The 24384-nt window shown below is 42.2% G+C and overlaps 1 protein-coding gene across 1 annotated transcript in view; it reads right to left on the reverse strand.

Moving 5' to 3' along the window:
* The window catches only part of cdh23 (cadherin-related 23), a 175983-nt gene that overhangs the window by 97408 nt on the left and 54191 nt on the right, over nt 1–24384 (reverse strand). The window contains exons 7-9 of the mRNA XM_069690023.1: nt 6175–6369; nt 5952–6080; nt 2660–2738 (exon numbers count right to left, since the gene is read on the reverse strand). Of these exons, the coding sequence (XP_069546124.1) occupies nt 2660–2738; nt 5952–6080; nt 6175–6369 (403 nt within the window). The remainder of the gene's footprint in view (nt 1–2659; nt 2739–5951; nt 6081–6174; nt 6370–24384) is intronic.

The raw sequence follows: 24384 nt of genomic DNA on the forward strand, positions 1-24384 counted from the left end.
ACTTCATCTCCATAAGGGCTTAGTGCGGTGCTATAACTCTTGATTTTTCAACGACTGGGAATACATCGCACCACCTAATTAATGTCTTTTTAATGCTCCTCTCCTCTAGAGCTTAACTCAGCCCTTCAACTTTGCAACAAACACAACACACACAACAACACAACATGTGGCAGCAGACAGTAAGTAAGACTGAGTAGGTGTGTGCACTGAATGGGAGCAGCGGGTTTATGGGGAGCTGAATGAAGAAGTGGGCGGGGCTCTGGACTCACTGTCCTGAGCGTACTGCAATCAAACGCACACGTGGCTCAAAGCGCACGCACACACAAATAATACATGACTTCGCACACACTCACACACAGGCACACACACGGGGTCAAATTCCTGCGTTGGGTTGTGAGGTCGTGCAGTGACTCAGCAGATGGCAAAACAATGAATATCTTCATCACCCAAAATTCCCATGGTGCGCCCGGCTTATCAAGCAGTGCCAGCCCTTATCAGCCAGCTGGCAATACTGGAAGCACCGATGTCCTTCCATCCTGGCCATTCTGGGCACGACGGGGGGCAAGCAGAGTTTAAATGATACAGTCCACAGACGGCTGTAATCCTCCCAATGGGTGTTTACTTTCACCACACAGATCAATGTTTTAGTCCTGAAGGATATTCGAGGGATTGTTCGTCCTTCAGAATTCAAACGCTGATTGTGGTTAAAAAAGAAAAGAAAAAGAAAAACACCCTACAGGGGTATTAGAGCAGTATTACAGCGGTGCATGGACCGCAGAGTCAAAAGTGTTTCTGTGTTTTATCTTAATAGGAATATGGAGTTTACGAGCAAAAAAATAAATAAATGGAAGGCAGCATCTTACAGAAACTTGTTAAAATCCTCTCCTACCCATTTGATGACTACAACAAACTGAAGGCTTTTCAATCATACTAGTACACATCAGGTGGACAATAGGTGTAGTTCCTGCAACAGTTACAGTGTGTCATATTCATTTAATTAGTCATCCTTTGCATAACAATAATTACTTATCACTGTAGTTATTTGATAGTCAAGTCAATGTGTGGCAGCCAAAAAGATAATATATTAGCAGCTCAAAAATACAAACAGGGAAATTGAAAGATTAATTTTGAAGATATTTTAACCGTGGGCACAATAAACCACATGGTGTTACATGGTAATTTAGAAGATTGTCATTATCTTGTTGCTGAGCTATGTTGAGTCACGAGTTGGTTCACTGCAACCTGCTGTAAGATAACCTGATGGTTGCATTAATCTGATAATTGGCTTTTATAATTACAGTCAAAATAAAAAAAAACAGGGTGCATATAAACTCTCTATTCCTTTACACAGTCAGTCCATATCTTTTCCTGTGATTATTGTAGTTTCTCCCCATTGTATGGTTTACATCAGTTCAGTAGCTGGCTCTACTGAACTCTAATGAAGTTAAAAAAAAATAACTTCATTTGCAAGACTGTGAAAGTCACCTTTGTGGAGTCTGTTAAAAAATTTCCCCTCGGGGATTAATAAAGTATATACCTACCTACCTACCTACCTACCTACCTACCTACCTTAAACTTAAATGAGTAGCTGGATGTGGCTCTACTGAAATTTCTGAATAGGAAACAACTCTAGAACATAATACTGTCTGTTATGGCTATTGCTGGTACGGATGTGTAAAACCAGATTTTTGAGTGGAGAAGGACTTTAAGGTGAAGCAGGACACATACGGACACAAATAATATCTCCACCAACACTTGATGCTGTTCTGTTGAACCCCAAAACATAATTTCTGTTATAAAACATTTGTCTTACTATAAATTAAGTTCAGCATTCCTCATACTTACTAAATGAGTTTGTGTATTTTCATGTCATTCCATGTCATTATTCATAGATAAGACTTAATAACAAAATCCAAGATGTGGATCAACACCGAAATCAAACTCTTTGCCCCAAGGTCAATATGTCCACCAACCTCCATGGAAGTCTGTTCAGGAGTTTTGGAGATATCTCCTGGCAGACAGACAGACAAAGTAACTGGCAGGCATAAACATCATATCCTTGGCAGAGGAAAGGAAACGGAGTTCAGGAGTATTAAAGCAGGATCACTGCTACAGCCTTATCAGCACCATGCAAACTGCAGCTTCCTCTCGTCTTCTTTAAAGTCAAACTCTCAGATATAGTAACACCAACATGAGTTATGGATCTTAAGAGGAAGCTCAATATGGTCGTCATTAGCTCTGACACTTTATTGCACTGCATTTTACACAAACTGCTTTTCCGACAATCTTAAAAAAATAAAGAAAGAAAGAAAGAAAAAAAATCGAAACAACACAAGTGGGCAACAACAGAAAATCGTGAGATCACTCTTCTGCCGAAGGTGAAATTTGTCACTGACAAATCATAATCCTGTTTTGATGGCACAGGCCAACTTGAAAATGATAACGCTAAATGAAGGCTGATGTCTGCACAACAGCACCAAAACAGTGATTAATAACTGCTTACAGCCAGGCCTATTCTCCGATTCTGTGGAGCTGCTCGCTGCTGTTATTGACTGTTGTGCTTGATGAGACTTGTCTATTATTGCTGCGGAATTATGATAAGAGGTGATCGATTCGCCTCTCTGTGCTGAGGATGTCAGATTGAATATGGGACTCAGACCTGAGATGATGGTGTAGCCGATTCCTCTCGGTCGGCCAAGATCCTGGTCAATGGCTGTTATCTTCCGCACTTCGTATCCCTACAGAGACACACACAGAAGATAAGTATATACGATGCATGCAATCTTCAAAGACTTGTTTCAGCATGTATACTGCAGTTTCCACTTTAATCTGACGTGTGTATCACAGCAGCAGCTATTGAGAAATGATATGATGTAATTATAGATTCCCATTTTATGGTTTTTGTCCTCTGCTACGTAAAAAAACAATGGTGGTGGCTTTTACCATAATTTAAAAATCCGTTATGGAAGTGAATCAGAGATATCTGCAACTGAAGCATCAATTTGAAAGGCCAGTATTCCCGGTCAAATCCAGCAAAGACCCTAAATGACCATTTTTCTCTCACAAACACTCCCCCACCAAATTTTGAAGCAATTTGAGAGCAATGCATTTCCAATTATCTGCTGCATTTCCAGATTGAAAAGGAAGAAAAATAACTACAACAACAGGCGAAAAAGCATCATGGCAGGCAAATCAAACTATTCTCTCTTTATGTGTTATTAGTGCTTCGTTTGGGTTCATTTCTCCTTTCATTGTTTCAAAACTCTCCAGCTGTGCCAATGAGTCTGCTACTCGACAAAACCAAAGTGTGACAGTTGGGGAAGAAAAAAAAATGAAAAAGAAAAAGAGAGAGAAAGCTATTTGAAAAGTCTTTGATCCGCTGAGCTTTCTCAGCCTTCGTGCCTCAATCAGACACGGTGGTGATACTTAAATACCCCTGTGCTGCAGCGAGAGACATAGAGACCCTCCCTACTTCCCAATTTCCTTCCTTCACTCCTGTCTCCCTCCCCCCTTCAGTCCTCTCATTCACACCCAAGCAGCGATGCCTCCCATTGATCCTGCAAATTGTGTCTAAGACATGTTTATGCTCCATTTCTGCCAAAACATCTCCTGTCATTGATCAATTACAGCAGAATCAATTACAAGCCTTTTAGAGAGACTGCTTCACACCGTTCAACAGCTCAGAGGGAAACACACACACACACACACACACACACACACACACACACACACACACACACACACACACACACACACACACACACACACACACACACACACACACACACACACACACACACACACGAACATGAGAGATGCAGGGACAGACTAAGAGCGAAGTAAGGGACAGAGAATGTGAGTGAGGCGAAGTGATGCTGAAGTAATATGAGCAATATTCTCGAGCTGTCCACACAAGTGGAATATGTTCAATCAACCGTCAAAGATACAATCCCTCCCCTCCTGCACTCACACCCAGACACCGACATGCACATACACTAGCGCATCTCCCCAGTCCTCCTCTCCCCCTCCTCATCCTTTCATTTCTAGCTATACAGTGGATACCACCCCCCCCCAACCTCCCACAACCCATTCTCCTTTTCTCTCTCTTCTCCTCATTGATTTGACAGCCAAATTGTGTTTGTCCTAGAAGGGGGCTTAAACGTCAGTCCAAGCATAGCCGTAACAGCTAAAAACCCTGCCCTATGATTTCATCTGAAAAAAATAAATATCTTATGCTCCTTTGTCAAACTTTTTCCCGGCATGACGGGTTGATGGTCTCGAGAACATGAGGAAGACAGAAACAGAGAAACAAAAGAGAGAGAGAGAGAGAGAGAGAGAGAGAGAGAGAGAGAGAGAGAGAGAGAGAGAGAGAGGAAGCCAGGAACAGTGCACACACTCACACCTTTGAGAAATGACCTATGACAGGGATCCAAGCTTGATATCCCTACGTGTAAATGTCATGGGCCTTGGGAACAGTTGACACTCATTCCATCACTGTACGCCCTCGGCTTATCACCACCAAACACTGCATAATGGAAATGACACATGCCTGTTAAAATATCTCATGAGGTCACTGGAGATGTGCGTGTTTGTGTGTTCGAGCGCTCTGTATTTCTGTGTCTCACTGTTGTAATCCTGACTATCTGTTGTGGGGTCAAAAGGGCTCAGTAACAGATTTCAGATTTTGGTTTGTGTACCTGCCGTGACCTCAGCCTGCATTGTGGCTGTAATAGGATTACACACTGCCCCCTACTGTTAGAGGCAAGAGCCGCAGTACTCCCGGGCAGTATTACTGAGGATTAATGCTGCTCAGCAGCTGCGAGGAAATCTGGAATCCGCTCACTAATGTCAACTTTGTGATCTAAAGTGACGGCGCTCTTTTGTAACTTTGTCCCCGCTGCTTTTCCCCTCTTTCCGTTCACCTTTTTCTCATTTCACCCCAACATCTCATTCTCTTTCCGTACCGTCACACACACCCTGCCCCTCCTCCCTCTCTGCTCCTCTTCCTCCTGTTGTGACCTTCCTGGTTGACAGCTGATGAATCAGAGAGTCAGGGAGACACCGGGCGTCGACTCCGTCATGCCCCGTTAATATGCATGCAAATGTAGCACTTGACATTTCTACTACGGCGCGGACAGGCTGGGGACGGGGGATTGTGTGGGTGGTTGTGTGAATCGGGGTGCCGGTTTGGGTGAGAGACTCAGGCAGAGACACAATGAAAACTGATAGAGTGAGAAACAGAAATAAGGACGGACACTATTATGCCTGTGTTTGTAATTCCATCTCTACAAGTGGAAACATCAATAGCTGGACCATTAGCCACCTGGGAGCTGACTTCAGGGGCTGAGTCAGAGCAGTGAGCATAATGAGGTTCTGGGAAGCAGACACTCCGTGGATTAGATAGCCATTATAAACCTACTTGTAATAAAGACAAAGGTAAGGTCACGGGGAGACCCTGCTGCTGAGGACTTGCGATACGCAGACTTCATACTTCATACACGTGCAACAGTAGGAGCACATGAGATAGCATAAATCCTATAGCCCCGGTGACCTTTGCGAGAGGCCTCACATCACTGAAGCAGGACTGTAAATCTCCTGCAGTAATTACAGTCTCCAACACCTGCAGTGCTGTATGCAGGGCCCCCAGGCTGAGTTTGTGTGTGTGTGGGTTCCTGGAGGGGAAGCTCAGGGAAGAGGATGAGAGGTCCGGCCATCGTTTTTAACCGTATTTCTCTCGTGCCTGCTCAGTATACCTCCTGAATAATCAAAGAAGAGCGCGAACACGGGACGGGTGGAGCTGGAGATGAGTAATGAGGTGAAAGATAAGTGGAACATGCTGGCATCAGTGAAGGATAGAAAGAAAAATATGAGAAGATTACAGGGGTGTCACATAAAAGCTGCATGAACAGGATACAAACTGTGGGCATGTGATGCATTACAGTATTACTGACCAGGGGGATGTCCTCCTCGATGTTGGTACTGTAGGGCAGATTGGTGAATATGGGGTCCATGTCTTGGACATCAGTGATGGTGATTGCTAAGTTAGCAAGCCGAGATAGAGGTCTCACTTTGTCTTGATCCTGATAGAAACAAAAACATAAGAAGAGTTTGTGCGTGAGCATTAATTTGGCCAAGTGTATTGGGTGTTTGCTAAGGTACGATATGTGTGCTGACCGTAGCATTGACAGTGAGCTGGTAGGCTGACGTTGTCTCGTAGTCCAGAGATCTGATGACAGTGACTATGCCTCGGGCCCCGTCGATGGCAAAGAAGGGAGATGGTGGCTGGAAAGAGAAGAGAACACTGCCTCCGACGCCCTGGTCTGGATCTGTGGCATTCACCATGAAAACTGACCTGCCCACAGGTGTGTTCTGAAAGAAAGACACACACACACACACACACACACACACACACACACACACACACACACACACACACACACACACACACACACACACACACACACACACACACACACACACACACACACACACACACACACACACACACAGCAGTGAGTACATGCAAACATCAAGACAGTCATGATCCAACTTCATGACCTGATTTACACAGATGGAAAATATTTTCTTCCATTATTACAGTCAGAAATATTCAAGATGAATACCACTGCTGAAGTAGTGACTACACTTCTGACCTGTATGTGGTTTACAGAAAATACTTATCTAACTACAGAGCTGCGGATGATAATGTCATTTAGTCAGAATTTTTGAACATAGTGTCCCAGTTGTGACAGTGAATGTTCATATTCATCCTCCGGAGCTCCTCCCCAAAACCACGACTGCAAAAACAATGTATTCTTGGTCAGTGTGGATAAATACAAACAGTAATTAAGATGGCTGCTCAGTATCCCAAAATGACAAATGGTAGAGCACACACAGTTGTTGTCATGATTTATCATAGACAACAGATGGACAAAAGATTCAACACGAGGAAATCCAACTGCCTCTGGATGTGTCCTTGTCACAAGTTCTTCACTTCTCCCTTTAAAGAATAGTTTCCCCAAATAAAAGTACAGTTATCATTTACTCACACCCACACATCCAATGAGGACTATAGGAGTATAGTATCGAGCTGGGCTGTGTGTCAGAGAAGCAGCAGTGGATATAAGACAAATGTTGAAGCCACATAGCAATCGTTATACAAATGAACCTTTTGACCATTCTGCATGATATTATATGATTCTTTTATGGTTCTAAAAAAGATTAATTGACATTCCTGTTCAGAAGAAGCATTAAAATTGGAGTAAAGCTCCTTTAAACTTCCTGCAAATGGAACCTAAACTGATACAGATGTGCAAAGATAATGGGCACACGGTCATTTTGAGCTCAACTTTTCTCATCACGTCGTGTGCATGAAGAGTGTTTCAGAGGAGTGACCATACCGAGCTGGCACACCAGACAAATTTATGCCACCTCAATTTGGCAGAATGAGTGCTTCCTATCCTTGTTGCCCAAAAAAAACTTGCCATGGCAATCAAAAAGCAACTGGGCAGGAAGTCTGCACAATGCCATATCAGAGTGCCGCCGTTTGTCTTGGCCATGGCATGAGGAAACAAAAGAGGCCACAGAAAGAAACAGTCCACAGGTAGTGCAGAGCAACTGGTCTCTGAATTTGAGGAACATCCTCATTAATTGGAATTTAATCTCAAAACAGCCACACACATAGAATTATTAAGGAATGAGAATGCCTGCAGATACAAGGAAAAAAAAAAAGGTTGTGCAGGAGAATGGGAAATATCCAGACGTACTGCTTGACAGAAACGCTTGGATGAGGCCACTATTCTCTCCCTCTCTTCGTCAGTCACACACTCACCTGTGTTTGCAGCCTAGAGTGTGTGGCCTTGTTTACTGCAGGGGAGTGTGTGACCACATGGGGAGGTCATGGTGTTGAACTGAAGCTGGGCCCTGAGCCAAAGCTAAAGTGACATGGTAAAAGACCGGTTGACCCCACAGTCTGTCAGGGGAGTGTGGAGGTACATTTGAGTGCGGGCGTGCGTGTGTGTGTGTGTGTGTGTGTGTGTGTGTGTGTGTGTGTGTGTGTGTGTGTGTGTGTGTGTGTGTGTGTGTGTGTGTGTGTGTGTGTGTGTGTGTGTGTGTGTGTGTGTGTGTCAATTTGTGCTACGGATTTAGTGTGTCAATAAAACTGTGTAAATCTTGTGTTACAACATGTGCACGTTAGTTTGGACAGTGTGAACATATATGTGAATAATGAATTTTTTACGTGACAAAATGTGTGTGTATGTGAAACACTGTGATGCTTTGAAGGACAGGAGGCTTTCACCCAGAGAGCACAACAACAGGACAGCAGGTGAGGCTAACTGACTTTGTCTAGAGGAATTTATACAGCTATTGTACACACATCTCATCAGTCTTACTGCTTTTGTTATTCTTCCTACTCAGTTTCCCCCCTTTTGCATTCTCTAATTGTTCTCTACACAACATGAGCAGTGCTGAACACATTTCTTTGTTGTAGCCAGAATGCCACATGTGATTTAAAATACAGCAACCGATGCCAAAGGGGGGCAACAGAACAACAGGTTTTTAAGGGGTCACAGGTCATTTCTGAGATTTATGAGAGGTGATCAAAAAGGTCAGAGACTGTTCTTGTTGTGCATACAAAGAACGCAGCACAGTAATGCACATGGAACAGGGAAAATGTAGGAAATTTGCAATTTCACCATGAAGTTGAGCAGAGGGGGCACACCAAATTTTGTGTCAAACTCTGGACATTGGCAACAGAGACTCTTGAGATGCTTCAGAAATGTGGCAGTAATGAAGCAATGAGCTCAGTGAGGTGTTTTGAGTCAAGAGAAAAAAAAATGCACTTTCCAAGACTGAAAAAGTCAAGCTTAGCTCGACAGCTGATCCAGAGACCAGCCCACATCAGCTGAAGCTCAGCATTCATTGGCAAATCTCAAACAGGGCTCCTTATTTAAGCTGCTTCACCCACCGCCACCCAGCTCCTCCCTTAATGCTGCATCTGATTTAATCAAAGTAATTTCTGTTGTCATTGATGCCTGCTCTGTTCTGTCGGTCATTGCTGCTGCTCTCACGGCCTTATTCTTCCATGTAGGGATATGGAAGGACAGGCAGGTGTGCTCTCCCCGTCTTAGGCTTTCAATGTAAGCAAGTGGGAGGGCAGGGAGGTCCCAAAACAGAGCGATACCTCCAAATGTAAATTACTGTCATGCAATAAAAGCCTACATTGACAAAAGAGGTCCTGACTAAAATGCATTTTAAATTTAAAATGCCAGGTTTGGAAGTTTCATTGCTACTGATCAGGATTTTTCCTGATTGTCTGGAACTTACCGTAGGTTAATATTATTTTTCCCTAAATGCTGTGGCTGAAGCAGAAATTCCCTATTACTGACAAAGGAAAATGTTTCTTGCAGGAAAAAAAAAAAAAAAACTAAAATAACAATGTTCTGCTTTGGTCACCGAGAAGCTCCACTGCAGCACTTTGAGTGCAGCTGAAACAAACCTCATCGATAATTGCTGAACAGAGTAACAAATCCCTTCCCCCACAACAATAACTGCATTTGAATAAACATCTAAGCTGTATTTCTCTGATATATTTATTATGCTTGTCAAGTTGTCTGCTTATGAGAAAACTGGAAACACCTCCAAAGGTACCTCACAGCCTGCAGCATGACACTGCAGCACAGAAACACATTAAATGGATGAAAATATACTAAATCAAACTCTAGGTGAATTAATTAAATATTACCGCTTTTGCTGCTTTGTGTGTGCGCACTGATGTACCTGTGTGTGTGTGTGTCTGGCATGGATATCAACATTATCAACTTTGCTTTGATGTCAAGGAGGCAGTTTGATAGTTGAGCATTGGGTGAGTGTGTGTGTGTGTGTGTGTATCTCTTTTTGGAAAGGGGAAGAGCGTGTGAGGATGAGATCGGGGTGTGTGTGGAGAAACTATGTGATATGACATATCAATTTCTTCCCCTGAAGCCTGCCAGTTTCTATCTCTCTACGCAGCAACCTGTAAAACAATAACTCATTAACACCGAACGCCACAAGGTTCAGTAAATAACGTCTCACGCTCTTCCTCAAATCTGTAAACACGCACGCACGCACATACACAAGCAGCCGTTTTGATCTTCCAGATTTGACAGAGGCACAGTGTTCAAAGCAGTTCAGGCAACAACAGTTCAAAGCTTTGCTGAGAAGCACAGATGACCAACTCTCATCCGTGTGTGTCAGCATACCAGTGTGGTGCTTCAGAGGTGAGCAGGCTTCACTGTGTGCGGGTGAAGATCAGATCTGAGCTGTTATTAGAGTTTGGAATCTCTCATCTCTCCCCGCAAGCAGACTCTGAATATGACCGTTAGCCATTCATATTAATCATCCTGATCTGCTTCTTTTCTCTTTTGGCTATGAAGGTCATCATGCTCACTTTGCATAAGTAGCGCATTTTCATACTAAAAGAGCCAAACAATAAAGCAACCTATTTAAAAAGTTACCGTAGCTTGTCAGCTCCACATGATGAATTTCTCTGTATTACAGGAGTCCATCACTACAGAGGGCCCTCCAGCCAGTAAAGTTTGCTTAGCAACTCACTGTGGAGCTCATCAGTGAGCGTAGAGCCATCACACATACAAGCTTCTTCTTGGCCTTTTGTACCTTCCACTGGGTCTCAATAGCTTTTCCATCAGGCAATTGATTGGACCCCTGTGAAGTCAATGTGGTTGACCAGGCGCAAAATACTCGGCAATGAATCCCTCTGCTTTTATTAACCTATAAGACAATCCAATCACTTCTCCATAAATGAGACACACAATAAACAATACGGTGCAAAGACTGGAACTACCCGAGGCCTGGATACTGGATATCACTGCACGCTAGATGAGAAGCACTCCATGTGTTGCTACCTATTCCTTCACAAGTGCAAAAGCCAATTGGTTAGTCATGGCTCATATTCCTGCATATATGCCTTGACAGTTCTTTGTAGCATTTGAATAAATGGGGGCTATTTCCTTTGGGGAGAAGAATGTTAAGTGGCGAGAGGGTTGAAGAGCGATGAAGAGAGTTCCCTGCTGTGTCTTATCTGAAGTGCACGGCAGGAATCACCCTCTTCTCCCTCTGAGAGTTGCTACTTATGGAAGGAGAAGAGCAGACGCATGCTGCTGACAGATATGGGGAGAGACGGATATTTAAAGGAAGAGCTTACTGTGTTTTTGGTAGACAAGTCAGATCCATTGTTTTGTCGTAAACCTGACTAAAAATGAAAACAAATTTTGTCTCAATAATAATGATGCCATATATATAAAAAATATATATCTGTATATTAATCATGAAAAGCAAAATGCTTAAATATACCTCGATATGCAGGCTATTGACTATTATACTAGTAGCTAATTTTTTTTTGTTGACAATCTTATTGAATTTTGTCCAGCAAGTGATCAAATACTACCTGAGAGAAAATAAGACTGCACATGAATAAGAGGCACATTATTATATTGGGACATTTCTTTACGATTATAAACAATGTTCCATATTTCACAGTACATATAGTAATAGAGCAAGAAAACCCTTAAAGTCCAATAGTCAGAAAAATCTGGATGTGGACAGATTTGTGTTGCGGCACTGATGCATGGAAGGGTTCATAAAATTGCTGAATCCATACATCTTCCAGTGAGCAGTATGGGTATCACTGAGAAAAGGAAGAAGTCTGGTAACACCATGATTTTTCACAGTTGGTGCTTCAGCCAACTTAGTAAATGGACAAGAAGGGCTTTAGTCAGGCAAGTGAACAAGAAGCCAAATGTCCCTCTGACAGAGCTTCAGACTCTACAGGGAAGTCAGAGCCATCAGAGGGATAGATATCTCTGCAGGATAACATCAGTCAGGCCTCTACAGTAGCATGACCAGAAGGGAGTCACATCAGAGGTCAAACATAACAGCTCAACACAACCTTGCCAAACAGCACTTAAGGGTCCCATGTTGTGTAAATTCAGATTTCCATTTCTTTTCTGACTAAAAAGCAGGTCTAGGTGCTACATAAATACTGTGAAAGTCTCAAAATGCTCAGTCCATGGACAAATGTACACAGCCTGTATTCAGAAACTGTATCATTTGGCTTTCTACAAGTTTGTGATGACTCTTGCTCATGTCATACGCCACATGGCCCTCTGCACATCCCGCTGTCCAACATTTAATGTGAAAGAAAACATAGAGCAGTCATTCAATCATGGAGTTAGCAATCTACAAGACCAAAGACAACCTGTGGTTATCCTGGGCATCACTCAGAAGATAGTCAGCCAATCAAAAAAAAAAGGGTCACTGATGTCAATCCTCCTTAAAGACACAGGCACAAAACAGCCCGTTGTTGGTAGAGCTCCACAGAGAGACGTTAAGAAAAGAAGATGTAAAACTATAATGAGATGGTTTCTGGTGCTTAAAACCCCCAAAATATATCATCTTCTGGATATAAAAACTGCAAATATAACACTGGAAAGGTCTAAAATATGAGATCTTTAAAAATGAATGCATAAGACAAAAAGAAATGTCTAATCTGATAAGACAAATATGGAACTTTTTGGTCTGAATGCTGCATTCCGTGTCACACCACCATCATACATCTGGTGGAAGCTTTAGTGCCATTCATACCTTGGTTAATAGAACACCATTCCTATCAAGCATGATGCTATCAGTCTGCTTTGGTTATGGATTCTTCTCTGAGGTAGAGAGAGATGCTTGCAAAAAAAAATCTGCTCCAAAACACAATCAATTAAAGATCACCATTTCAGTGCATGAGGAGAAGTCACGGTATCCTTGAGTGGCTCCCACAGTGAACCATAAACAAAACAGTCAGAGATGTAGACTTCTGATGCGCTCTGACCTAACTAACAAAGGTAGATGGATTTGGAAATAAAGAATTTGGAACAATAACTTTACCAATGAACTTTAAATAAGCCTGTACTACTGCCAATGGTGCATAGGGTGTTGTTTGAATATAAGGATCTAAAAGATAAAATAAAAATAGAGTGCATGAATCTGATTACTTTCTAACCCATGAGAGAGAAAATGACAGACTACAGGTTGTAAAGACATTCAAAATAAAAGACTGAGAGGAAGAAAGACAGTGAGAGAAGAGAAAGAAAGCAATAATACAGATATGAGTAAATCAAAGGGAAAGCTTGTCAGTAAAGGCCATGAGACACTTGTAATAAAGAAGGGGGTCCCTATTCCCTATAACTGTGCCTCTCCTGTACGGTCTGCTGCCTGGGTTGAAAAGAGCAGCGAAGTGCTCGTCTCCTCGGGTCCAAGTTTCAGGTTCTACGTGCCTGGGAGACCTCAGGGGCCCTGGAGAGTCGAGACCGGACAGACCTTAAGACTACATGGCCGAGCTTCTGTCTGGGACCTTGAGGAATGACAGCGCTGGGGAGACCGCAGAGGGCTGGAGCTGCGAGTGTAATGGATTCCAGTGGCTAAATGTCAGCTCTCTCCTCCAGGAGTCCTTGAGGGAGTGTAGTCACCACAGCAAGAGATGGTGCTCTGTCCAACAACAAGTTTGTACTTCATTTATGTGCCACTCTCATTATGATAGAACTGAAGCCAAATTCACTCAGACTGCAGTGTAATGGCAAATTATGCTCTTCAGGTGCACAAGCTAAAAGCCCTAAATTAGTGTATGATTTGTTCCCCAAAAAATATGCAAATACTCAACTCTTGCGATGGAGAGGTAAGCATGGTGCTGTTGAAAGCATCGTGAGAGGTAAAAAGACATGTTAAATATTAAAAAATTGACATTTTTAGCATTTTATGTGACATTCATCTTCCAAGATCAGAGGTTTATTAGGACATTTTATACATTTTGCATTGTAAAAAAAGTATCCACTGAGAATTGATTCTAGCAGAAACAAGCTAGATCTAACAGGGAGCTTCAACCAGTGATTTAAATCATTTAGATGAACTGACTCACTACCCTGACATACCAGATGGTTTGTTAGACAGAACCATCTGAGAAACCGTCTTTGGAAAAAGTCAGGTACTTTCAAAAAATACTTGGTAGGTGACTGGGTGAATCATCTATCTATCACTGTGCATCATGACTTAACTTCAACCAATGAGATAATTGTTGTTTTTAAACCAACTACTGCTTCTTGCTGTCATCACACCCAAAACACGCCTGTAGCTGCCAGTAGGTCCTCACAGAACATTGATTGGTCTGAACTACCATTGGTCCGGACACAAACGCATAACTTGAGGCCTGATGAAGTTAATTATAGTATGGCTCCTAGTATGGAAGTTGAAGGTTAAGGTTTGGGACCATTTGACTGTCAGTAAAACAACCAATCATAGCGTAGAGTTTTGAGTGTATCGCGTCTCTCCCGACTCACCACATCTAAAAAAAAAAAAAAAACTCTGATAAATGGATTGACAAAGTGAACAACTTACTGATCGATCAACAGGCCAACTCAAGATCAGCTCACCTACTAACTGAGATTGCAAGCCTTAGGTCTTGCTGCTAGAAGTCAAAAATCCAGCTGTCCTCCTGCTGATTTGACAGGCAATGTCCATCAAAAGTCAGTCTTTGGCATGCTACTTCTGACTAACTTTTTGTCCACCCTGGTAAAGGCCATGACGAACCTACCGACTTCTGAGTACAAGGTTTTGTTCTTATTTTGTCAGAAATGTTAAAGACATGGTGATTTGAAGGGGCAGTGCCTGGGCTTCGACCCCCTGCTGCTCGCAGCTCCAAAGGCCCAACTGTTCACTACAATAGAGCTTTGATTACACCTACACTGCTCGCAGGGTTCTCGGTTCCTCCCCAGCTGTCTGCTCTCCGCTTCCAACCCAGCAGGGATGTGATTGTACCAGCACGGCTCACCCTTTCACTACCTGCCTCTCACAACCGCTGTCCCTCCATCACTGCCTCCCACATGTAGTGCCCTGTCACACTTCCATTAGCATTATTCTGACCGAAGTGGGGGGAATGTATCGCACATGAGGAGAAAATTAAGCAAAGCAATTAAGTGAGTGAGGTGACAGGTGTTAACTGAAAAGCAATTCACGTCATCAACAGGCAAAATGTTTCTGGTGTGTGATTAGCAGTTTTCTTGTTCACATCATATAACAAAGCAAGAGTCCAATCAACAGTTTAACAGCTGCTTTAGGTTAGCGCTGGACTATATTTATGTACTTTAATGGGTCACTTTTAGCGCTTAACGTTTACTCAACGATACAGCCCCAGTCCCTCCCAGGTGCCCCTGTGGTTGGTCAACTTCTCTCTACTGTATGGTTATAGAAACTCTGATGTGAACTCAAGACAAAGTAAACCCTAAACAAAGGGTAACCATGTGCACACATCTTCTGCATACGGACCTTTAAAAAGAAAAATGTTGACCAAAATATAAGGCTAAAAGTAAAAAATTGAATTACATTTACAAATATAATTCATTATCATTTAAATTAAAATACAGTAGGTGCACATAAAATATTGTATACGAACAGCACAACTACATGATGGCTATATAACACAGGGCCCAGCATATAAAGAGGTGAGGTCAGGGTGCTGGTAATGATTTCACAGTGTGCAGCTTTGGCAGAGATGCTGAAGCAGGTGAATCACAAGAGCACTTAAATTAATCATAGAGGTGACACACACAAAGCCATATTTCACATTTGAAATTAGCTTATCAATAATTCACTGGTATTGAAACAAAGCTAAGTGTCCTTCATCTACGAGGTTTCAACAGTAAATTGGAGAAAACTATACAAAAATGATTTATACCCCATTGAGAAGCCAGAGTGTGGTGGTTTAGGTTACTTTGAAACTGTTTCAATACTCCAAATAAATATTCATATAATATATGTGGCATATGTCTTTTTGTCAGTATACTGTTTGTGGATCATATAAGGACTTCCATACAAATAAGATTCCAATTTAAACTTAGATTACAGTAAAGTATATGACATGCCGGGGATCACAAGTGCTGTGTCAAATAGCTGAGCTGTCCAGTGGGTCTTACCAGTGGGGCTAAAAATACCTGAGAAACATCGGCAGAAACATCTGGGGGGTGGGACCATCTGCATATGCTGTATATGTGTGTGTGTGTGTGTGTGTGTGTGTGTGTGTGTGTGTGTGTGTGTGTGTGTGTGTGTGTGTGTGTGTGTGTGTGTGTGTGTGTGTGTGTGTGTGTGTGTGTGTGGAGAAGCCACCTCAGAGCGTAGGCTCCCTGATGTAACTGTGGCAAAGGGAGCCCTCAGACACAAGGGAGGTCGTAACACCTTTAAATACAACACAGGCCTCCTCATAAAAAAGATGCATCTGTCTTTACAATTCCACTCATGGTAACTGTTCTGACAGGGCTTCATTTATTGCCCATGAGCAGCAGTATGTACCTGTGATATCTCAGTGGACACCGGGCTTGAGGTTGCGGTGCAGGTAGGAGACCCATCTCATGAAACCCTTCAAATCTTAGCAGCCGCAGTGGTAAAGCCTTCGTGGCTGATGCCATCATTGCAGGCTGAGAGTGGTATCTTGAGCTCATTTTGTGTTCAGAGACAGACTGCCTGAGTGACAACGTGCAATCTGCTGACAGGTGTGCCTTTCAGTTGTTTAACTCTAATTCCAAGAATGACCACTCTTGGAAGATAGATTGCAGTTAGGGAGTTTTGCTCAGAAACTGAGGAAGCTGTGCAAGCACAGCTGTGCTTTCTACATGACTCACTGAATTTGCAATGATAAGAAAGTTGCCTGAGACTGTATGTCTAAACTTGAGTTGGCTAGCAAAGGTGGCAATGAAACTTGCACAAAGTAAAAGTTTGGATAAAAGCTTGCAAACATAAGCTTATCAAGTCTACTCTCAGAAAGAGGGAAAAGGGGGAAATGAATGATGCAATGCAAAAGGTTCAGTTTAGCCAGTTTTTTCCTGTGAGAACTGCCGCAACTACAGGCTCGTCCACACATGTGAAGGGCTGGTCTCAGAAATGAAATCTAACCGTTCAGCAAACATCATTAGGTTGACGGAAAAAAAAAAAAATCATATTTTGTGTTAAGTAAGTCATTTTACGCAAGTAATGTTGAGGCATGTACATGATTTTTGCTTTCCTACAGTCTTGCGTTTGTTCCATCTGACAATACCCGACATTATCCCTACGCAGACTTAATCACTCTTTGCACTTAGTCACGACCTCTTTTTTGGCCATGCTCATAGATGTGCGTACCTTTCACATATACAGGAGGTAAAATGTGACACTGACACGGTATCCTCTTGTGGACCAATGGCTGTATTATGCCCTTTGGTGTGATATAAGCAAAAAAGCGTGAAACACACTTACAACACAACAATGTCTCAGCACAGTATTAATAAAATAAGAAATCCAACTGAGATGAAAGGAATTCAAGGATGACCTGAATATAATCTAATTGTCCGTGAGGCCACCTTTGTAAATTGACAATTTTGTCTGAATCAAACAGTTGTCAGTCATTTCCTTCTTTCTTTATCTAACTGCTGTTGGCCTTTTCATGCTGATTCATTTGACCTCCTGTACCCAATGAATTTCTGTTACGCTGGTCAGGGAGACGTACTACAACACATACAGTAATCTGGAGCGAGCCTTTGTGTATTGTACAGAAACTGATGGCAAAAAATTGTCTCACATTATAACCTCCTTTCATTCCATCTTGGTCTTGCGCTGCTTTCCTCTCGGTCAACTCAACGGCCTGGCTGAGCGGTTTTCTGGAGAAGCACTCAGCCGAACAAAATGATTCCACACTGACAGACAGAGGAGCCACTTTTGAAAGGCAAGGACAGCCTCTGAATACGTGCGTGAATGTGTGTGTGTGTGTGTGAGAGAGAGTGCAATGTAATGAATTTTAGAATTAGGAATTTTTGCCAAGAACAGGCATTTTGTCATGTACTCACTTCTTTAATGGATTATTGGTTTGAAAAGGCTAATAACACTTAGAGTTTGGGTTAATACATTCAGATTAATGGGTCAGGATTTTGGTTGGGGTAAGATTTATGGCAGCAGCGACGGTTAAAGGACAGGGTTATGAGATAGCGAACCAATGCAGCTAACGGAGGGTCCTCATGAGGACAATATACAAGGCTGTGTGTGTTTGTATGTATGGACAGGACCTTTTATCAGTAAAGAAAATAAATAACATCTTTATCTCTTGATCAGTCTTCTCCCCCAACCTCCCTGTCTGAGCTTATGGCTGACTGCCTCCAAAGAGCTGAAGCTGTTTGTTTAAATGTAAAGGTAATCAGGCCAGCATGCCGCAGGGATCCACAGAGCCAGAGAGAGACAGATGGGTTGATCCCAGGGGAAGAGTACAAGGACGGGCCACCTCTTTCAACCTCTTATGAAAAGTTTGTATCCATAACAGTGTAACTTAAGACTTGTTTTCAACCTTTATTTAAAGAGTTGACCTGTAGCTATTTTCAAACTGTCTAAGCAACCACCTCTCGCTCAGCTGGTTTCAAAGTTGACATGGACACTCGTAGGGCTCGTTCATACTTCTGCACAGGTACAGCATACGACATATAGTATCCCGCAACAAAAGTCTACAACATAAGTCCATAAATGTAACTCCACATTGTGGCGACACAGACAGCTGGGATTTGTCCCCTTGGAAGCATCACATTTCCTCTTCAGTTGCTGAACAAGAACAGAAAATTCCTCCTCCTCTCGCCTCAATCGATTCAATGAGCATTCACACCATCTCCTCCAACATCTTTTCTGCGTTCAGTAAAAGTAACTGATGTTCAACATTTACTCGCTCCAACTCCAACATGGTTCACTCAGTTTTAGTCATCATGAAGCACACGAACAAACTCAACAGTGGGAGAGAAACCCTACCACCCACGCAGACACACCAGCACACAAATATAACTGTGGCCACTTGCATACGCTACGGTGTTGGCTCTGTGCAAAGCTTGTGTACAACTAAAAATCACTTTTTTTGGGACAGCTCATTGTACAAAAAATGCAGGTAGCAACTTAATTTAGCCAAAACTGATTGACGCTTTTGTGAGTTAAAAACACATACAGCTGGTGATATGGGCTGCCACTAGCTATCGTTACTTCCATGAGTAAGAGATGCATTTGTGTTATTCTTTAAAAAAAAATAACTGTGCAGTAGAGCCCTACTAATGTCTTTCAACTCCAGGGATGCCATTAAAACATTAGAGTAGAGATGGAAGAAGAGATGGTCAGAAAATAATATGTTAAGAAAGCAAACAGGGATTTATAATTATACACACTAACATGTTGACATTTAACTGTCATTTATTAACCACCTGATGAATGACAGCTAAAGGTAAATGCTTACAAAGTTTGTTCACTTCTTCTGCAGAATATCTTGTTTTCATACATAATTTTTTCCTGTTCTTTTCAACTTCTTGCTTTTTTAAGAAGTCATTTTTTAAAATAGAATTAAATGCAAATTACAGTAGGGCTGATTATCATATAAACGACTGTTGCCTAGGGGGGCAAGACACTGGCTTTATTTATTTATTTAGTCATATTTTTCACAGTCCCCCATAAAACTCTGACTTTAATCAGTCTGCACTTTCTTTTAAAGACATAGGGGAATCAGGGACTAGCTGAATAGAGGCGTGCATTTCTGTGTATGTGGGCAGCTTGTATTTGTGTGGCTGCATGTGAGAGGTATGTGACCAAGAGCAGAGCATTGACCTGCACAGCTTTATTAGCACCGTGTCGACTGGTGCTGTACATTGTTCAATTAGCTGAGCGCCGTGTACTCCATGTTCTTGGTCTTTTACTGTTCACAGCGAGGGCAATCACCTGTAAAGGTACGCAGCTGGAACAACATTACAAACCCTCATAATACAATACTGAGAGCTAATTTTACACAGTGGTGCAGAGGCTTTTTTTCATAGCAGCTGGATTATGTTCGCAGTCACTTAGCAGTACAAGTGATCTGATTTGAATGTACTAGGAGTGAGGGAAACACTGTTTGGGCAATTACGCGGAACTAAAATGGAGGGGAGTGATGGATTGAAGTCGGGGGAAGAGATTTAGACGAGGACTGTCAATGTAGAGAATCAGGGCCACCCAAAACCGAAAACCAACCTGCAAAAGAGCAGTCTGTGTTTGATGCAAAGACTTTATTATTTTATTAATCTGTTTGAGGTTAATATGATGTCTATATGAAAAACATGCTCAAAAAATGACTCCTGGTAGTAGTTTGAGTTGTGACAAACAGGTTTTGGTCAAATGTACAACATATATGAAGCCCTTTCTGTTCTTTGACACGGACAGTCACTGATCCTTTATTTTCTTACCGTCTCAACTACAGTAATCTGCAATGTCTACAACGCTGCAGGCAGCGTCTCCAGATTGCAAATTTTTATGTCTGTAAAACAGCCTTCACTTTATGGATCTAAAATGCCTTTCTAAAGCATTTACATTTTAGTGGTGTAGGGCTTCGTATATGGTGACAAGATGTCTTAGGGCTCACAGCAGGATCATCTTGAGTTTGACATCACCAGTAAGTGGAGTCTGCATGTCATCCCTTTGTCTCCATGTGTTTCCTCCAGTTGCTCTGGTTTCTTCCTAGTCTAATAATCAGAGTCAAGGTCTGACAGTGTGTTAATTTTCCCTAACAAAGCAGTAGTGACAGATGCATTAGTCTTGTCAACACATTAGTTGCTTTCTGGGATCAATTTCCTTTATGTTTTTCATTTTGATTAATTTTTTATTTTTATTTAACAGTTCCCATTTACAACAGAGCATCTCTATATGACAGTTTCCCACCACTGACACAGAAAGATCGCAACATTAAAACATCCAAACAGCACACACACATGCATCACAGGGATTAATTGGCAACCCATAGGTCTGTACGTGTTGATGGACCACATTGTTGTATATCTTTCCTGTACACTGCTGTGGTAGTCACATCTGCTGCAGAATCCTAAAAGCATTAAATTAATTCCCAAACTTCACCTTTTTTTCTGATTCTATTGTTTGGATTTCTTGCTTTTATCCAGAATATTAGTTGCTTTTTATCTCTGATTTCCTGGCTTTTGTTATCTGCCTGCCGCTATTCTTTAACAGTAGAAACAGTACACTTTACACATCTAATTCTCAAACCAACTGTGATGCTAAATTTACTGTTGAGGCCATCTCATCTCAGCCACATCCCATGGGATGCAGTGCACTCTGTGCTGTTCAACAGATGCCCTGGCTCTCTTTTCCCCCACTGCTTCTCTCCTTGTATTCTGGTGTGTGCTTGTTTTCAAGCCTTTTGTGTGTTTTCACTTGGCTGTGAACTCTGTACCCCTGATTTTCTCCATTCGGCAGTCTGGTCCTATAGGTACTCTGCTTTATATCAACACCTCTTTCTATCTGCAGCCTTGGGCATGGGGTATCGTGAGGGCAGATGGGGCTCTACTTCCATGAGTCTTAATGGCTCAGGTGTCTTTCTGCACACACACATCCACTCACACACACGGACAGACAAAAGCAGATATATACATGCTTCCCTTTCTGATGCATAATTCACAGACCTCAAGGAATTGCAGACACGTCTGACTACATACAGCCAGGCTGCCTTTCTCCTGCACTATGACCCCAGGTACCCTTTAATTTCCCATGCATTATTCCAGGACTTGAAGAGGACCAGTGGTTACTCCCCAAAGGTAAGAGTGTGTGTGTGTGTGTGTGTGTGTGTGTGTGTGTGTGTGTGTGTGTGTGTGTGTGTGTGTGTGTGTGTGTGTGTGTGTGTGTGTGTGTGTGTGTGTGTGTGTGTGTGTGTGTGTGTGTGTGTGTGTGTGTGTGTGTGTGTGTGTGTGTGTGTGTGTGTGTGTGTGTGTGTGGTTAAACTCAGCACTCCCATCTTGTTCTTTCACCAGACAGCCAGGGTATTAAAATTCCATCTGCTTACCAGGTATACGATTAAAGTGTTTGATGGGCACTATAAACTGTTACAGTATATTAGTATTGTGAGAAAGAGAGGAATACGAAGAAGAATAGGTGATGGGAAAATAAATCAGCTTGGTAGAAATTATGAACAATTAGAATAAAGATATCTAATTCTATTCTCCACATCTGCCAGTACAAATCTGCTCCTTCAGGACATATTGCATTACAGCAATACGGCAAGTCTTTCCTGGACACCTGTTTTGGTCAGAGTTGATAATGTTATCTCAGCTGTTGTACCATGATGCTTTGGCACAGAACAATTTACTGTCATGTCAACACACACAATTTACCGTCACACCAGTAAACCATATTTGTATATTACATCCTCCTCCTGTGTACTGTACTGAAATAGAATACACTATTTCATTTTGTGACAATGCCAAAAGCAACGCAAACACTAATTCATGAAAATCTGCTCATTAGTTGTAGCTTTACAATTACGTCCAAAGCTAATGTTGCCAGTCTGGCAGCGGATGAGACAGCCACTAACTGTGGGCTGTCTCATGTGTGTAAAGAGAAAGAAGCATGTTCTATCATTCTGTCTGTTCATGGTTTATGTGAATTAATACATCTGCTGAGTGGAGTTTCTAAATTACAGGTGTTACATAACTATCAATGGGGCTGTGGCATGTTTGCTAATGTGGATCTTGTAAATTCTGAAGAGTAGGAGAGAAGTATGGCGATATATCAGTCGTATAGGCCGCAAACACAGCAAAGGGCTTGCACACGCCTCACGCTGTTGATCACCACATACAGAAAAGAGCAGGAGTGAAATGAGCTGAAGTAAATGTAAAAGTCACATACAGGAAGACAAACAGGTCCGAACCCGCCGCACTACTGGGGTCTGTTTGCAATCACTTCATGTAGCTCTGCAGCAGAGAAGAGTGGGACAGCGAGATAAGCGAGCAAAGAAAAGTACTGCATGTAGGAAGAAGACGGACATGAAAGAGAGAAAAACACCTACACTTTCTGTTTTTTACAGCAAATTGTAACTAAAGAACTGCAAAGCTGTGTATATTGTACAGTGATAGCTCAGTAAAAAAAAGCACAAACAGCAGTAATGCAGAATGGCAACATGTGTAATCATCTCCTGTATAAAAGGGATCATTAGATGGCAATGGGTACGTCCTACAACAAAGCGAATACCTGCACCAGTTCTTTCCATCATTTTGCTCCCCTTTCATTTCTCTCTTCATCTCAATTAGTAGAAAGTGATGTTGTCAAATTAAATTACATCTTGTTGATGAGACATGACACCAGTTATGGAGTGCTCAACAAGAGGAGTGTCAAGGATTGTCTTCATCTTTGACTGTCTCAATCCCCTTTCCTCATCCAACACTTCATAATACCATTCTATTAATTCACGAGGGACTCCTGAAATTTTGTATTAGCAGACACTTTTCTTATTAAGGAGCTTTATTACAATCCAATGGCCTCTGTCCTGCCAAAATCTCTCTTTTAGCCAGTGTCTCAATTTCCCACCACACGTGTGCGTTTTTGCTTTTTTCTTCTCTCCCCTTTTAACCCACCTTCTCTTTAAGCTAGGTCCTGGCAGGGCGTAGAGGAAAGAGTGGAAGAAAGGGGGAAAAGGAGCGGTCGAGCGCACAACTCAATTATACATCAAAGCACTTATGTGAGGGACACCACAGAACCGGGAGCCAAGAGGTGGAGAGGAAGGGATTGAGGACAAAAGGAGTTTCACGAGGATGAAGAGGAACCTCGGTGACGGTTGCTGGTAGTGGTTAGTTAATGATTGCAGGGAAAATAAACTTTGCTTATGCAAGAGAAAGAACTGCGTCTATCGGTCTCATGTCAGATAAAATGGAAGACAACATCTCACCAAATAATAAAAGTTAAAACTACACTCAACAAAAATACAAACTGAACATTTGGGCTTTTGCTCCCATTTTTTGAGTTGAAGTAAAAGATCTGAAACTTCTCTTATGCACATAAAAGGTTTATTTCTCTCAAATTTTCTTCAAAAATATGTTTGTCTGTGTTGGTGAGAACTTCACCTTTGCCAAAATAATCCATCCACCTGACAGGTGTGGCACATCAAGATGCAGATTAAACAGCATGGTTATTGCACAGGTGTGCTTTGGACTGGTAACAACAAAGGGCCACTCTAAAATGTGCAGTTTTATCAGGCAGCACGATGCCACAGATGTTGGAAGTTTTGAGAAAGCGTGCTTTTGGCATACTGACTGCAGGAATGTTCATCAGAGCTGCTGCTCATCAATTGAATGTCCATTTCACCATCATGAGCCGTCTCCAACGCCGTTTCCGATAATCTGCCGACAGCCCTCACAATCACAGACCACGTGTAACCATCTCGGCACAAACTGTCAGAATACGTCTCAGAGAAGCTCATCCGAGTGTGTATGGCGTCGTGTTGCCGGCGGTTTGCTGATGTGAACATTGACAACTGAGTGGCCCACGGTGGCGGTG

Source organism: Brachyistius frenatus, unplaced genomic scaffold, assembly GCF_029030835.1.
Source record: "Brachyistius frenatus isolate BFR_SWC_R1_liver_20210118 unplaced genomic scaffold, ASM2903083v1 Contig_8, whole genome shotgun sequence".
Classification (NCBI taxonomy): domain Eukaryota; kingdom Metazoa; phylum Chordata; class Actinopteri; family Embiotocidae; genus Brachyistius; species Brachyistius frenatus.